This window comes from Mustela nivalis (assembly GCF_964662115.1).
Source record: "Mustela nivalis genome assembly, chromosome: 3".
Lineage (NCBI taxonomy): Eukaryota > Metazoa > Chordata > Mammalia > Carnivora > Mustelidae > Mustela > Mustela nivalis.
Genome location: NC_139022.1, coordinates 96,020,929 through 96,036,957, shown reverse-complemented (window position 1 = coordinate 96,036,957; position 16,029 = coordinate 96,020,929). Strand labels below are relative to the sequence as shown.

General features: G+C 41.7%; 1 protein-coding gene across 14 annotated transcripts in view; it reads right to left on the bottom strand.

The window, feature by feature from the left end:
- Positions 1–289: 289 nt before the first annotated feature.
- Positions 290–16,029, bottom strand: part of ANKRD55 (ankyrin repeat domain 55) — a 290,232-nt gene continuing 274,492 nt past the window's right edge. For 13 of the 14 annotated variants that reach the window (XM_082725966.1, XM_082725965.1, XM_082725964.1 and 10 more), the window contains 4 exons: positions 13,540–13,707; positions 9,758–10,419; positions 2,774–2,866; positions 290–775 (listed from right to left, as the gene is read on the bottom strand). In XM_082725966.1, coding sequence (XP_082582092.1) covers positions 654–775; positions 2,774–2,866; positions 9,758–10,419; positions 13,540–13,707 — 1,045 coding nt within the window. In that variant the 3' untranslated portion in view covers positions 290–653. The remainder of the gene's footprint in view (positions 776–2,773; positions 2,867–9,757; positions 10,420–13,539; positions 13,708–16,029) is intronic. The other variant, XM_082725963.1, reaches the window with a different exon arrangement.

Genomic DNA, 16,029 nt, shown 5'->3' with positions numbered 1-16,029 from the left:
TAGGCCAGGATGTAGATCCTTCCAACTCACATGATCTTCTCACTATTACAACAATCATATCTAAAAATGACAGTAAGTGGAAATAATCAAATAAGAAAGAAGATACATAAACACTGGCAAATGATTTGGGCTATAGCCAGAATTAGAAGATGTTAGAAAATATCTTACAGAAGCCTGTACATTTAAAAGCTATAAACTGATTGTTTATAAAGGAATTTACTATGATTTTAATTAAGTTTCATCAACATAAGATAGAATTGCAATAAATGTGAAGAAAAAGTATGGAATATACTTTTCTGTTGTTTTTTATTCAGCAAAGCATGTATTTTTAAAACAAAATCATTTAGGAAAAAAATATGGGGATGCCACAATGCAAACAAAACACAGCAAAGTCTCCCTGCTGATAACATATTGTGACTTTTTATTTTGGCATGGAGACGCCACAGAAACTCACAGACTTAAAACATATATACAATCAAAGATTCCAAGCACTTCTTTGGGAAGCATCATTGGAATAAAGAGTTATAAAACTGTGAATGGCTTCTAGAATGCAATTTACTACATCACTCTCTTCTCACAAACTATAGAGTAATCTAATTTTTTGACGGCTGAAAATATCTGTAATCTCTATTTTTACAACTGGTGACCCACAGTTAATTTTCATCAGTGGCAGGATTGGCCAAGCTTTCTCTGTCCTCGGCTGCTGTGCTGTGTCCCCGTTGGCTTGGAATAGCAGGAAGCACTCGGTTTGTCCGCAGAGGTCCTCCAGACAGAACTGCAGAGAAAGAACAGAACGGGAGTCTTTAAAGGTTTGCTTCTCTCAGAATGGAGGTGGCAGAATGAGGAGTGGAGGAATTTCTAAGGAGCCTGTCTTGGTGAGAGCCCAGCTGCAGGAAAAAGCTATGTCTCTCTATCCATTCAGGCTTACCACGTGTCATCAGCGATGTCAAATATGCAGAAACACAAGACGGAGCCAAGTTTGTTCAAAACACATCAGGCTGTGTGTGCCTGGCAGAGCTCTCTTTTCCTGGGGTGGAGTAGCTGTTGATGGCCAAGTCAGCATAATGCTCTAAATGAGCCCCAAGACATCTGTACCGCTATTTTATGTGAACCTCAAAATGTTCTCAGTGTTCTCTTAAGAAAAGCCCTCTGTACCTTTCCATTTCTTTTTCATTGAGCTAAAGCTGATTTCTTTATCTTCCCTTCTTTATCTTCCCTTCTCTCCCTACTTTTAATTATCTTTATCTTCCCTTCTCTCCCTACTTTTAATTATCTTTATCTTCCCTTCTCTCCCTACTTTTAATTGTGGAGAACGAAAGGCTCCTGGGCTCTGCCAAAGAAAATCCCTTCTCTGGCTTCTCCAAACCCCACCAGGATTCAAGGCCAAGTGACTACTTAATTAGGTATCTTTGTGAATCATTTCTGCTTAAAGATAAGGTCAGGCTTGAATTTCATCTAGTGATTGAATTCACACCATCTCAAACTCTCACTTTACATGGATCAGGAAAAGCGAAGGAATGGATCTGAGATTTTGGTTTTGGCTACAAACTCTTTGCGTGAGTTTGGACATATTATCTCCACCTCTCCTTTTCCTTATCTGCGGAAGGACAGGGTTATACTAAGACCCCCTGGTCACTGTTTTTACCTAAGGAATCATAGAACCCTTGATTGGTTCCTTCCAAACTGGGGCAGAAAAGACATGTTGGATATTTATTCTGTGCAAAGTGCTGCCAGGCAGGGTTTTCCACCTGTTACCTCATGTAATCCTCCCAACAACCTTGTCAGGCTGGCAGTGTTCCTATTGGCTACGGTAGGAAACTGAAGATTAAGAAACCTGTCTGAAACAAGGCAGCTCTAAAATCATCCAATCTCCACAATAAAGAGGGTATGGAGAAAGAGAGCAAGAGCGAGAGAGAGAGAGAGAGAGAGAGAGAGCATGAGAAAGTACCTGCATGCTTGCCTATATGTTATAAATGACTGAGCTGGGATAGAAAGAAAAGGAAGGAAGGAAATTAGGATTCTTAAGTATTGCTTGTTTGCATGAGTCATCTGACTCAGTGTCTTATAGTTTTGCTCCTGGCTCTGCTACTTACTACCTAAGTAATGTTGGGCGAATCATGTAACCTCTCTGAACTCAGCTTTCTCATCTGTACAATAGGAATAATAATAGAGCCTGCCTCCTCATACAGATATGAGGATATATAAACTCAGAATTTCTGGGTATGGGGCCCAGAAATCTACTTTATAACAAGCACCCCAGGCAATACTTTAAGTACACTCAAACTTGGGTCTTATATTTAAGAAATTTTTGTACAGATTATAAAATAAATCAATAATGTCAAAAGCATTATGGGTGAACAGCATCTCCATGATTATTCCTTTCTGTTTAGGGATGCATAGCTTCTGAGTACAGGAATAACACATATTTGTATCTGTACATCAGAGTAAGGAAAGCAATGTCAAGAGACCAGTCTTAAGAATTTTTAAAGCACCTTCTTAAACACATTAAATAGTACATAGCAAAATAAACTTGTCATTGTTTTTATAATCCAAACACAAAAATTCCTCAAGGGAGGGAGTATTCTTTTTTCTTTCTAAACAAGCATTACCAAGTTGGACGAAGCTTTAAACACAGTCTCTCTTCTATTTTCCTGTAATTCACAAGTTTTGGCACCTGATGTTCCCTCAAAATATGAAAGTAAACTGAAATAACAGTTGCGTCTAGACATGTTAACACTTGCAAAGGCAGCTGAAGAAGATTCAGAATACTTACATTTTTGGTCTGGCAGAGGAGCTAGGTTGTTCCGGGTGATAGGAAGGTCCCTGATCTGGGGTCTGCTTGGGGACAGATGCTGAAAATTTTGTCCTGGGGACAAAAAGAATTGTTTCAATCATTTGAGCATAACCAAGTACAAATTACAAAATCCACTGCATTAGAGAATTGTGAAGTTAGAGATCGCGGAGTTTAAGATGCTAACAAGAACAAAAATCATAACAGCTACACTTTGCTAAGTTTCTATTATAGCAAAGTCACTGTTTCAATGAAAGAAAAAGACATCAGAAGTCAATTCTTGAATAAATTAGTTGAAATAAAATTTTATAAACAGCACAGTTGACCACCCACTCCATAAAACTTAAAAGTTTGAAAAAATAAAATGGGGTATAAAGTGTAACATCTTAATCAAATCTGTGGTGAAAAATACAAGTCAGTAGGATATATTCTTCTATATTAGTGTTTCTCAATGCTGGCTGCACCTAGGAATTATCTGAGGAGTTAAAAAAAACACCGTTGCCCTAGCCAAACCCGAGATCGATTAAAAGAGAATCTCTGGGGCTGGAATGGGGCATCAGATTTTTATCAGTTTTGAAGGGATTCTAAAATACAATAGGCTTGAGCATCACTGCCCTAGAAGATGGGATCTGGGTGAAGGTACTTGGGAGATGGCTACTCTCTAAGTTAGGCCATAAGCAGTTCTGTCCAGGAGCCCCGTGTTGGGAACCAATGGTTAAAATCTCAGGAATTTAGTGATCGGCTTGACATCACAGTGGCAGCCTGGTGTCGGTCATGGTAAAAGTATTTATACTATGGACATGGCAAGCACTGATTTCTCTCCTGGAGAGCCAGCTGTTAAATATTTATCAACACCCTACCGATTGTAAAAGAGTGATCTAAATCTCTTAAAGTAGAAAGAATACCCAAGGTATTTAGGTCCTTTTAAATAGCTGACCAAGTGGGACAGAATTAGACTCATTTGCCAGCTTGGGCAAGAGCTGCTCCCTCTCTGAGCCTCAATCTCCTGACCTACAAAATTGTGAAAATAATTGTATCTGGTTTTTTCACTTGTCATACAAATTAAGTAGGAGAACAAATATAAAGCATTCAGCTTACAAGGTTAATGCTCACAAAACATTAGTAATTATTACAGTTTTATTCTGTGGAGTGTTTAACATGATCTCCTGGAGAGTGGGGAATGTTTTGATCTTTTGCCTCATAGTCTTGTAAGAATCAAAACACTAACAGAGCTGCTCATAGGTTTAATTCTGCTTGGGTCAAGAAGTCCTTAGAATAAGGGGGGAAAAGCATCAGCCAAGATCCACTGTCCATCTGCATAGAGGAGTCCAATGACATATTCTAAGGGCAGAGATCTGAGCACTGCCATTTGATGAAAATTGAGCAAAATTTCCAGTCTCTCTGGTGGATATTATATTTTTAATCTTTTGTATTCTAAAGGTCAAACAGCTTCATAAGCTATTTAAAAAGAAAACATCCCTGAATAGAATAACAGAAAGTGATTATAGCCAAGTACCATATCAACTCATACCTTACTTATGTATGAACATTTAAGCAGAAATTTACAAAACCAAGAAATGAGATAATGATAATTATGGTTAATGTTTACTGAGAACTTAGGACTCTCAGGAACTGGGCTGAACCCTATAGGCATGACTTCATTGAATCTTAACAATCACTTTCGCTTGTGACACAGATACCATTATCATCCCCACTTTACAAATGAGGACCCTGGGTTGGAGGACTTCTCAAATGTGCTCAAGGTCACAGAATGCAAAGCAACAAATCTCCAACTTAGGTCTGTCTGACAGAAAATCCATCCCGCCTCCCTAGCAGCCAAAGCCATTTTGACAAGATAAGAGATGGGCAGAAAGGGGACGTGACAGTCATGGGGGGTGGGGGGAGCTAGACTTCATTCTGCCCTGGCATCTGGCTCAGTTTGGAAGGACGAGGTAGAGCTATGCACAGCCCAGAGCTCTTTTACCTGTCCTGTGGGCACCTTGGGGAGCATCCAGACCGTGGGGACAGGGTGGAGGACCACTGTCCTAGATTCAAGTGGCAAGAGGGGTCTTCACAGTTAAAGGAATTTGGTTAAGCAACTGAAGAAGTTCAGCACTCTATTGTGTACTCACCATATTCCTGAGCCTAGAGCACAAAGAGGACAAGGCAGTGTGCTCAGGAGGGGATTATAGTGTATGCTAGAAGAAAAGCAGGTTAATTTATTCTTTTCAAGCCCAAGAGTAAAGGTGTGAGGGCATCATGTAGGAAAGAGGGGTCCTGAAAGGTGGAGGTGTCCTGAATTTCACAGGGCTCTCCCACTTCCTCCCTAGCTCTGTGACCTTAAGCAGGTGGGCTACCCTGTCTGTGCCTCCATTTCCTCATTTCCAGAATAGGGATTAAGAACTTTCCTCCTGCAGCGCTGTCAAAGGGGAAGTAGCACTTCACTACCTGCCCCACAGGAGGCTCATTAAGGCGGAGCCGTTCTTCCATGGTTCACGATGAGAAAGAGCCACAGCTCCTGTGGAGGTCAGGGTGACTTCCAGACAACAGTGGCTTTTGAGCTGGTTCTCAAAAGACTATACAAATCTGCCAAGCACACAGTGGACAGAAGGCATAAATAACAGGGGCACAGATGCCACAGACTGAAAGGTATGGGTTATCAGGGAACTGACAGATAGTCAAGGAAGTGTTCAAGGGGACGGGAAAGGATTGGAGATGTGAGGCCCAGACGCTGAGAATGGGAAGTGAGGCCCAGCCACGCTGGGAACATTCTGTTTACCAGCCAAAGAATCTGACCTTTGTCCTGGAAAAGATGCAGCACCTCTGATAAGCTGAAACACAGGGGTCACGGGATCAGATCCTACAAGATCAGGGAGGACAACACACTGCTGCTGTGATCCTCTAGAAAACTGGGAGAAGGGAGTTCTCTCTGGAGGGAGAGGGGAAGCGAGCACTTTTTTACTTTCTGTGTGATGGCTTGTAAATAACCAGGCTGGTAGCAAACACCGCAGAGCTTTCTATTCCATTTTCTCTGAAAGCTGCTTGCAATGAATTAAGCTGATGTGCTCCAAATTTCCTCATTAGGTTAAGTGCCCCATCCCATATCTCTCTCCATCTAGCCCACTGACAGGTCTCAATGAATGTTAAACAATAATCATTGCAGCTAAATGTTCAGGGCTGCTGATGCAAGCACAGGATATTGGCTGCCAGGAATTCAAACGGCAGCACTGTTAGCCCCTCTTATTTCTACTAAACCCAGGGCAGGAAAAGACAAACTCCAATGCTGAAGGGCCTATTCAAGTTCAAACCAGTCAGTGGTGGGTGCAGTGGTATGATTTACAGCATCCAACTACATTATCGTATTGGACTTTCATATCAAATATAGGGGATCAGTGTTGAAATCTGCTAGATAAACAGCTTAAACCACTTAAGTGAACCCTCAGAACTGTAGTCCTGAAGCCTCAGCAGTTCTAAAAACAACAATTTTTAATTTTTTTTTTAAGGTTTTATTTATTTATTTGTCAGAGAGAGTGAGCACAGGCAGAGTGGCAGGCAGAGGCAGAGGGAGAAGCAGGCTCCACGCCGAGTAAGGAGCCCGATGTGGGACTCGATCCCAGGACTGGGATCATGGCCTGAGCTGAAGGCAGCCGCTTAACCAACTGAGCCACCCAGGCGTCCCTAAAAACAACATTTTAAAGTGGGTTAAAAATGTCCACAAAAATAAAATCTATAAGGCAGGAAAATCTTTTTGTTTGGGGAAGGACAACATAATTTCCAAGAAAATGCACTGTGGGTAAAGCGGCAAGTATACTAACAAACTGGACTGTGAGATTTCAGGAGACAAGCACATTGCCACGATGACCCTTTGCTGTTTAGGAAATCTGGGTTCGAGTGCTGAGTGTGTCGTTAATTGGTTGTAAGACTCTGACCAAACCGCTTTAACTATTTTAGGCCATGTTCAGTTTATAACTGAAACGGCCTCATGAGATATAATAGCTCCAGCCTCTGGATAAGAAACTCGTTCAGAGAGATGACATGTCTTGCTTTATCTATCAGGGCTCATCTAGGAAAAAAAGAGACCTCTGTTTGTCTTTCAAAAAGAGGGAATTTCATACAGTTGGTTATATCTGGGATAGAAAAGCTAAGAAACCAAATGAAGAGAAAGTAGGAGGACAATCCAGAGATTAGCTGTATATGTATATATATATATACATATATTATATATATATATATATATATATATATAATTATTATTATTTTTAAAATGCAACCACCCCTAGGCTGGTGAGATGAGAGGAAGAGATGGTAGAAGCTAGTGGGGGCCAGAGGCACAGTGAGCAGCTGTGTGGGGGGAGCGGGAAGAGGAGGTGGACCTGCTGTTGGGAAGCAGAGGAAGCAGAGAGACACCGTGTACAACTACACTGCTTTCCCTCATTCTCCTGCTCTTCTGCTGCTGCTGTGCCTCCCGGTACTTGGCCCAAAGTACCTGGAAGCAGCTGCAAGGGAGCCTAGGAAGCATCGTTACCTGAGAGACAGAATAGAGCTGAAGAAAAAAGACTAGATGTGAGAGCAATGAGGCAGCTGACTAGTATATTTACTTAAACTTCATCATCTTTTAAACAAGGTCATTTTTAGCTTGTATCTAAAGCACAGTGCTTAGTACAGGGTCTGGCACATTGTTTTTTAAAAAAAAAACAACAACATACACTTTTGTGTGTGTATAATACTATATTCAAATCACTGTTCTAAGTACTTTACATCCACCACCTCTTTTAATCTTAACAGCAACTCACAGTCTTATTAAGGTATTTCCTCCCAGTTTTTTTCAGGTTAAAAAAAAAAAAAAAAAAGGAAAGCCCAGAGAGATTAAGTAACAGTAAGTGACAGAGCCAGAATTTAAAGCCAGATGTTTTAACCACCGCAGTATTCTGCCTCTTGACAAATTAGAATGACAGAGACTCTAACCATTATAAAGACCATATAATCTTCTATCTAAACATGAGAAGAAAATTAAAGTCAGTTGCACAATCATTTTAGTAAACCCATTATCTTTAAAAACTCCTTTATAGGCTAAAGATTCTTGGGAGATTTATCTTATCACAACTCAGTTGCCTACAATGGCTCCTAGTTATTATCAGTGCTTAAAAACATTGGTTGAAAAAAGAAATGCTTCAATGTGCCACAGCTAATTATTTAAGATTCCCTTGGAGAATTTTGTTGCTTCTCTTCTGCTATTCTGCCACCCCAGGACTATTCAAGTTACTTCAATGTTGTTGTTGAAGCTGCTGTTACTTTAGTTTCTGTTCCAGACAGGTGAGCCCAGTCGTAACTGACAGAGAAAAGACAGACCAAGGCTATCTGGGGAACAGAAAAAGAACAGGATTTTCACAAATTTCAAAAGCTTTTCAAAAGAGAAGGTATTAGCCAGGACAGGACCAAATCCAGGCCACTAACCACATACTTTCGCGCTTTGTGGAGGAAGTAAAATGTTGGGTAGAGTTTTCCTCGGATACCAGGCAAAAGCCTTCCTGTGCTCATCCATATTTATCCTGTGGTTCAATACATAACAGACACATATGAGGGCAGCCATACTCCACCTCACGTGTTTCAGACACCACGCACCAGAAATGAGGGAAGAGAGCCAGACTCATGCTGCATAGTAAACAGGAAGGAATATTTTCTATTTCCAAACACATGTTCCTCCTCCTCTTCTTACAATACCCAAAGCTCTCCTGGTCTTTCCTTCCTCTGTGTTTGACAGAAACAGGGTTCGAGATACATCATTTTTTCTCCCTCTCAACCCTATCGTAAGAAAAACAACAGAAACACATGGATAAAGAACAACTGACATTCCACGGAGAGATACTAGGGCGTGTGGTGGACTACGCCGAACTGGGGTCAGTGACATCCAACTGGGATTGAAGGGGACTGTTGGTATGCACATCCAGCCTGTCATGACCCTGTGCGATTTGGGTTCAGGGTTGCCCAACTTGTTAACTTCTCAAGAGAAGCTAGAATTTTCCATTTTTGTGTGAAACTTCATGATTTTTGAATATTAGCGATTAACTCACTTGAAAACAAAAGACACTGTGGTAATGAATAGATTTGGGAAGCGGTTTTGTAGCCTCCGCTTTGGAACAATGGTTTCCTTTCTCAGGTGTGCCTCAGAATCCCCTTTGGACCATTTACAAAATAAAAATAAATGTTTTAGTGTGATATATTTATTTTAAAGCGGGGGGAGAAATATATATATATATGGTATGTATATAAAACCAAATTCTTTGTATTATATATTTATTTAAAAGGGGGATATATACTTATGTATAAATGTTTTGTGTGTGTGTGTATATCACGTATATAAGACCTCTCTGGAAGAATAAACAAAAAACAGCATCAGTAGTTTTGGATGTGGGGTGCCCTAGAGCTGGGGGAAGAGACAGGAGGGAGAAATGCAATGTGAGCCTTTGGAATGTGTGGAGACATGAACCATTAACATGTGAATGTGTTTCCTTTCTATGTGGATACACAGAAGGCACTGCCACTTCCCCTTCTCTGTCACCAAGATTTTGCTTCAGTAGGTCTGGAGCAGGGACCGAACACCTGATTTAAAACCAAGCTGGCACACAAACAGATCAACACCTCGTGACTGATCTCTGCCACTTACCCCTAGCTAAGAGTCTTGCCACTGAAAATACTAAGATTCCCGTTCAAATCTGCCACAGGTATTTGCTGGGAAGATGAGAAGGCACATACTTGAACTTGCTGACTGCTCTCAGGGTGGAAAAGCAGAATGCTTCCATGGCCTGGAGATCTTGAATCCAGTGGATTCAAGGACAGAAGTTGGCCCTAACCATCCATTTTGTTCTGGCCCTGCCCTCAAGGCTACTACTGTTGGTCCAGTTCCTCACCCAGAACTATACAGAGAGACCCTGCCCAGAATGAGGGAAAAGGAAGCAAGGACAATACCTGATGAAGGATTGTATAGGTGAGGAAGTTGGGGCAGCCCCAAGACCTCCTGGTGACCAGCCTTGCTGGTGAGCAATCTGTCTAGCAGCTTATCAGAAGAAGACACAGTCCAGGCTTTACAGAACACCTGGTTGGAATCGCCTCTCCAGGGGTGATCTAGCAATGTCTGGCAGCCAGTTCTGTTGTGCAGTAAGTCCTGCTCACTTCGGCTTTTCTGAGATCTCGGGGCCATCTGATGAGTACCAGAGTTCAGGCCGGCTTGAGAAGTGGCCCCCTGGGAAGCCGTGAGGAAGTTATTGCCCAGGGTGATGGGTGGGAGACTCTGCGTTCTGATTGGTGGAAGCCCCTTATGGGCCAGAGGCTTCTTTTCTGGCAAGAGATATTTTGAATTCTCCAAGGTCCGCTTCTTAAAGTCAATCATAGCCACCTGACCACCAGGCTCTTCTTGGCAGTTGGTCTCCGTGATGCTGTCAAAGGTAGTGATGATGTCATCGACTTCCGAGGTGTGCTCCCCCCTGTGTCGATCCCTGCTGTGATCCTTATGATAGGCCCTCTGCTCTTCTTTTTTGTTTTTGCAGAAGATTTGGTTGAGCATGCTGAATCGTCCCTCCTTCTTCTGGGGTCTACTGTTCTGGGAAGGAAGAGGTCGAGCAGGCTCTATTCTGTGGGGATATAAAATAACAAGGATGCCATGAGAGGACAGAAAATGGAGACAATCCCCAACCAAATAAAAACAAAACAACCTCCCTCTGTTCCATCTTCTTGAGAAGGTTGTCTGAGGTCATCCAAAGAGACCCCAAAGCCGTCTCAAGTCAAAGGTGATGTGGAGAAACTTGCAACACCCTTTGTCTCTCCCCTTTCCTTGCCATGGTCACTTCTCAGCCCAGTTATTTCTTAGATTCCTCTTAGTTCCTCAGGAGCTATCCTTTCAAAATTTACCTCTAGAGAATCTATTTTCACCAAGGGATAACTTAAGCTGAAAAGAGCTTAAAACACTACGGTTCTCACTTCTCAAGGGCAGTTAATAGGGAGTGTAAGTTTTAAGTCACAGAGATGAAGGCCAGGCCTGAGTTGAGGCTTCAACTAGTGGAAGTGGGGTGTGCTCGTAGAGGTGGGGGAAGTGTGGTTTGGGGCTTTCTCTGCAAGGGATCCCAACAGATCTGGGCAGAGCTCAGACAGTATCTACTTTAGGAAGCTGGCCTGTTTTATGCTATTTAGATGTTCTTCACTTCCCTTTCAGTTTTTACTAAATTTCCTATTGAAAAAATACTTTTAAAAAAAGTCTACTAAAGGAAAGCAAGGGAAGAAAATTTTGTCTGGGTTTCAGCTGCTCTAGAGGAAGTGTGTAAGCCAGAGATCGGGCGTGGCAGCAGAAACAATGTGAGCAATGCCCAATGGACAGGCAAATTCTAAAGAAAAAAAAAGTTGTCCAGTTGGCTCCTTTTCTGTGGAGAGTTTCCCTGAAGCACTATTCTGTTTTTGTTCCTTGGAAAATTCTATTACTCTCTTTTGAGGCCACAACTGACTTAGTGCTTTCTGTGGTACGAGTTAATGATGAAACCTGACCCATGTGAGTGTCCTGAAAGCCAGATTGCAACATTACTTTTCTGAGTGAGAAATTGTAATCTGTGATTTGGAAAACATCCCCCTTTAACTGCATATAATTCATGTTTATCTTGATAGGTCACACAGTGTGTAATTGGATCTTTACTTCTATGATGTATTTCTACCTTCCTTCTTTCACATTCCACTAGGCTTTTTGAACTACTGAACACAACTTCTGGACCCCTGATGTTACCAGAGAGAGCCCCAGGGGATTTCTAAAGTTCTTTCAAGTTGACCTGTAGAGAATATGGCCCTGTGAATTAATCCTACTTTAGTATCTTCTACAGTCTTTCCTCCTTCTGTCACAGATTGTGATTCGGGGGTGAGAGGGTCTCAGAGTGTGGCCCATTGACCCTGAGGGCGGGGGTCCCTAATAGTCTTCAGGAGTTCCATGAGGTGTTTTAATAATATCAAGATGCCTTTTTCGGGAGTGCCTGGGTGGCTCAGTGGGTTGAAGCCTCTGCCTTCGGCTCGGGTCATGGTCTCAGGGTCCTGGGATCGAGCCCTGCATTGGGCTCCCTGCTCGGCAGGGAGCCTGTTTCCTCCTTTCTCTCTGCCTGCCTCTCTGCCTACTTGTGATCTCTCTCTGTCAAATAAATAAATAAAATCTTAGGAAAAAAAAAAAGGTGCCTTTTTCACTGTGCTGTTTTTTGCACCAAGGGTACAACAGAGATAGGGGGTCAAAGTATTGGGCTCCTTGGTACAAATCAAGACAGTAGCGTCAATGGACTTACGTTAAAAAAAAAAATCGTCATTTAATTTATTAATGTCCAGCAAAAGGGATTAACTTTATTAAATATTAACCTTTAGGTATATATTTTTTGACAAAACAGGAAGAAGTGCTCGTAAGCAATTCCACTATATAATGAAGTATGACCGTTGTCTTGAGTTGCCAGCTAACCCAGACACCTTTTTTTTCACGGAACACCATTTTTATGACTCATAGACAAATTATGGTTATTTGGAGTTGGCTATTTACAGAAATTTTCTCAAAAATGAATAAAATAAGCCTGCTATTTGAAGGTAAACAGTTGACAGTAATTGCTGCTAATGACAAAAGTCCAGTTTTTCAGGAAAAATTAGAATTGTGAGCAACCTACAGGCACTCTGTAAGCTTGACAGCTTCCTGATACATAAAAGCTTTACTGATAAGATCAGTGATCATATTAATGAATGTGATTTTTTTAAAAAATTCTATCATGAAGTGTGTCATTTGGAAGATATTCACAACTAACTGAACCAGTATTTTCCAAAGGACCAGAACAAGATGTTATAAAGTCATGCATGGGTATAAAACCCATTTAAAGTGCAAGATAGAACTAATGGATTTTGATACAACAGAGTATAAAAGGTTCATTGATATGCTGGCAGTCCATATTGCAACTAACCTTTAGGAAACTAACACTTGTCAAGTTTTGATGTAATATCAAAGGAAAAAGTATCCACAATCATCTCCAAAGGCCACTGAAATATCTTTCTTCAACTACATTTATGCAAAGCCAGATTTTTTTCCAGACACTTTAAAACAAAGCATTGCAACAGAGGGAAGGCAGGAGCAGATATGGGAATCCAGCTGTATTGTATCCAGGCATCTATTACGATACCAAAGAGATCTGCAAACAAGGTGGAGCTCGGCTATTCTTCTCATTACAACTTGTTTTTGGTTTCGGAGAACAGGTTGTGTTTAACTAAAAACATGGTATTTAGTTACCATCACCATTCAAATATAATGGGGTTATTATTGCTTTACAGGAGTAACTAAATAAATATTTTATTAAAAATTTATTTTAATTTCTAATGCCATAAATATCAATAGGTGTAACTCACATCCATAAAAGCTCTCTGGGGTTCCTAATTTTTGGAAGTGCAAAAGGGTCTTGAGAACAAAATTTTGAAATTGTTGATTACAGAATAAAGAATATGAAGAGACATGGCATTAAGGGAAGAAGAAAGGGAGAAGAAAGGAGAAGCGCCAGTCCGGAGGGCGCTGGGTCTGATGGATTCATGCCATGACTATCACTTTGCTTCACTGTGTTGAGAACATGTCACCCTCTGTTAGACAACAGCAAACACAGTATTAAGGTAGTGCTGGCCTGGTGCATCAACAAATTCAGCAATTGTAAGGGATTTTATGCACTGCTGGGAGGAAGAAAATGAGGGCCTGCCGGTGCACTCACCTGCTCTCCTGGGAGAGGAGTCTGACGCAGGCTGCGTGGCCACAGTACAGGGCATAGGCCAGGGGTGTGCTCTCCTTGGTGTCCCGCAGGTTGCTGTCCATGCCCAGCTCCAGCAGTGATTGGACACAGTCTGCCTTCCCTGCAGCAGCAGCCCAGTGCAGTGGGGTCCTGGGGGACCACAGGGAAGCAATACAAGGGTCAGAGCACAGACATGGCCCAGGTTGCTTAGCCAGCGACAGGTCCTGTTTAAAGTCTGGGCCCCGCCTGAGACGTATGTTGCTCTGCATGTCCTAGACATGCTAAGCTTTAGATGGGGCTGCAGGATAACAGTGTGCCCAATGGAGCTTGTCCTCTAGTTCTAAGCATTCCCTGGCCTTCTGCCTTCACTGGTCTTCCTGAGAATGTCCTAGAAGAGGAAGCAGTGGGTCAAAGGCTGTGGATAATTTTCAGGCTCTATATACCCAGGGCCAAATAGTCTTCTAAGAACACTGACTCAATTTAGCCACCTACCAGCTGGGTGCCTATTCCTTCCCTAAACTGAGTGTTACTAGCACCTTTAAAGAAACTCTTTGCTGGGGTGCCAGCGTGGCTCAGTCAATTAAGTGTCTGCCTTCAGCTCAGGTCATGATCTCAAGGTCCTGGGATTGAGCCCCACATGGGGCTCCCTGCTCAGCGGGAAGCCTGCTTCTCCCTCTCCCTCTTGCCCTGCTCTCTCTTGTTCACTCTCTCTCTCAAATAAATAAATAATATAAAAAAAAATCTCTGCCAATTTGGTAGACAAAATGATACTTCAGTGCTGTTTCCTTTTGCATTTGTTTAACAGTGAGGTTGAACTTTTTGAAATATATTACTGTCATTTGTGTCTCCTCACTGAAATGACTCTTAATGCCCTTTGACTCTCTTTCTGTTAGATTGGTAGTTTTTTCTACTATTTATGTGGGCTCTTTATGAATTAAAGGTATCAGTCTTTTTCTTTAATTTGTTACTTGACTTTTAATTTTTTAGTGATTTTCCATACAATTGAAAAAACACATTTAATTATCTCTTCACTTTTGTTTTTCATAACTTTATGCTTAGAAAGCCCTGCATTAGCCAGAAGGTAGGTATATGTTCGCCAGTATCTAAGCCTTTATTAAATTGTAAAACCAGTATTTTCTTAGGATAAAAAAAAAGCAAGAGACTGGGAGAAAATACTGTAATTTATCAGTTGCCCTGGGAAAGACTCAGTCCTGAGGCAGGAAAGGAGGGCATAACCAGCTTCTCCTTGGCTTTGTGGTGGGGCCTCAACCTTGGGCAGAAGGGCAGCCAAGTGGTCTCTCAGACATGGAGGCAGCTGAAGGGTTTGACAGAGAAGGGCTCAGTTGGGGCTATCTGTGAAGGTACATGAGCCTTAATATTTGGAGAGTAGTCTTTTCCCCAGTGTGGCCAGTGTCCCGAGGTATGGATTATATCTCCTGTCAATCAAGCATCCTTCACCTCAAGTTATGCTATGGGTAGCACTCTGAGACCACTTAATAGGGCCATATTTCTTCTTCAATATAGTGATCAATCACAGTGCTTATTTGAATATGTGGCAGATGTGATTCATTCCACTCTACTTGAGAGCGGTCTCCAGACACTATTTATTATGAAATAGGATGAGGCAGCAGCCAGATTATGCCATCCTGTTTAGAGAATATATTGCCAATAAATTCGGTAGATGAAGGGTGGGACATCAATTTCGGCAATTTACTGAACCATGACAATCCACTCTGGAGCAGCTTGAAATATTTCTTCACAACAACTGTGAAGGCTGACTGTTTTAATTGTTTGGACTACCAACACAGAAAAAGAGGTCCAGAAGAATGGGGGGAAACTGACATTGTTTTTCAGAAAAACAAGGGAAGTATATAGACAACTCCTAACTGATACATGTAGAGACTTTGTGGGCAATCTATAGTGTCCAATTGCAAGTTATCCCTGCTGTAATTCCTTTCTTACTCTAAACTTCCTGCAGTTTCACAGGAACAGCAGACTGGTTTCAGCCATCACAGTGTGGAGTTAGGAGGGTCAGAGCCCATGATCAGAACAAAGTCATTAGAGATGGCTGAGGAGGTAGTCTCTGAGTGGCAGGAAATGATGACTCTAAGCATGAAGCATTGGTTGAGGAATTGGCAGCTATGGAATGATTTATAGGACATGTAAACATTCCCTAGAGGATTCCCAGAAACATGTAGGGAGGGGAACTTGATGGAAGATGGTCTTTCCTGATGATAGATGGGTTGGATATTAATGTCAATCTGACCCCACGGGTTGATGAAACTTGGGACATTTATGCTACATAAGCTACTTCTGGGTCATGTGTTCTGTGCCATCACTCTCAGGCTAATTTACACCATGTTCTAAATGTCACAGATCTGTAAAATTTTAGTATCAAGGAGAACTAGGACCTCCGCATTTTCCCTTTCTCTTTTTTTTTTAAATCATTGCCTTATTTCTTCCCTTTTCTTC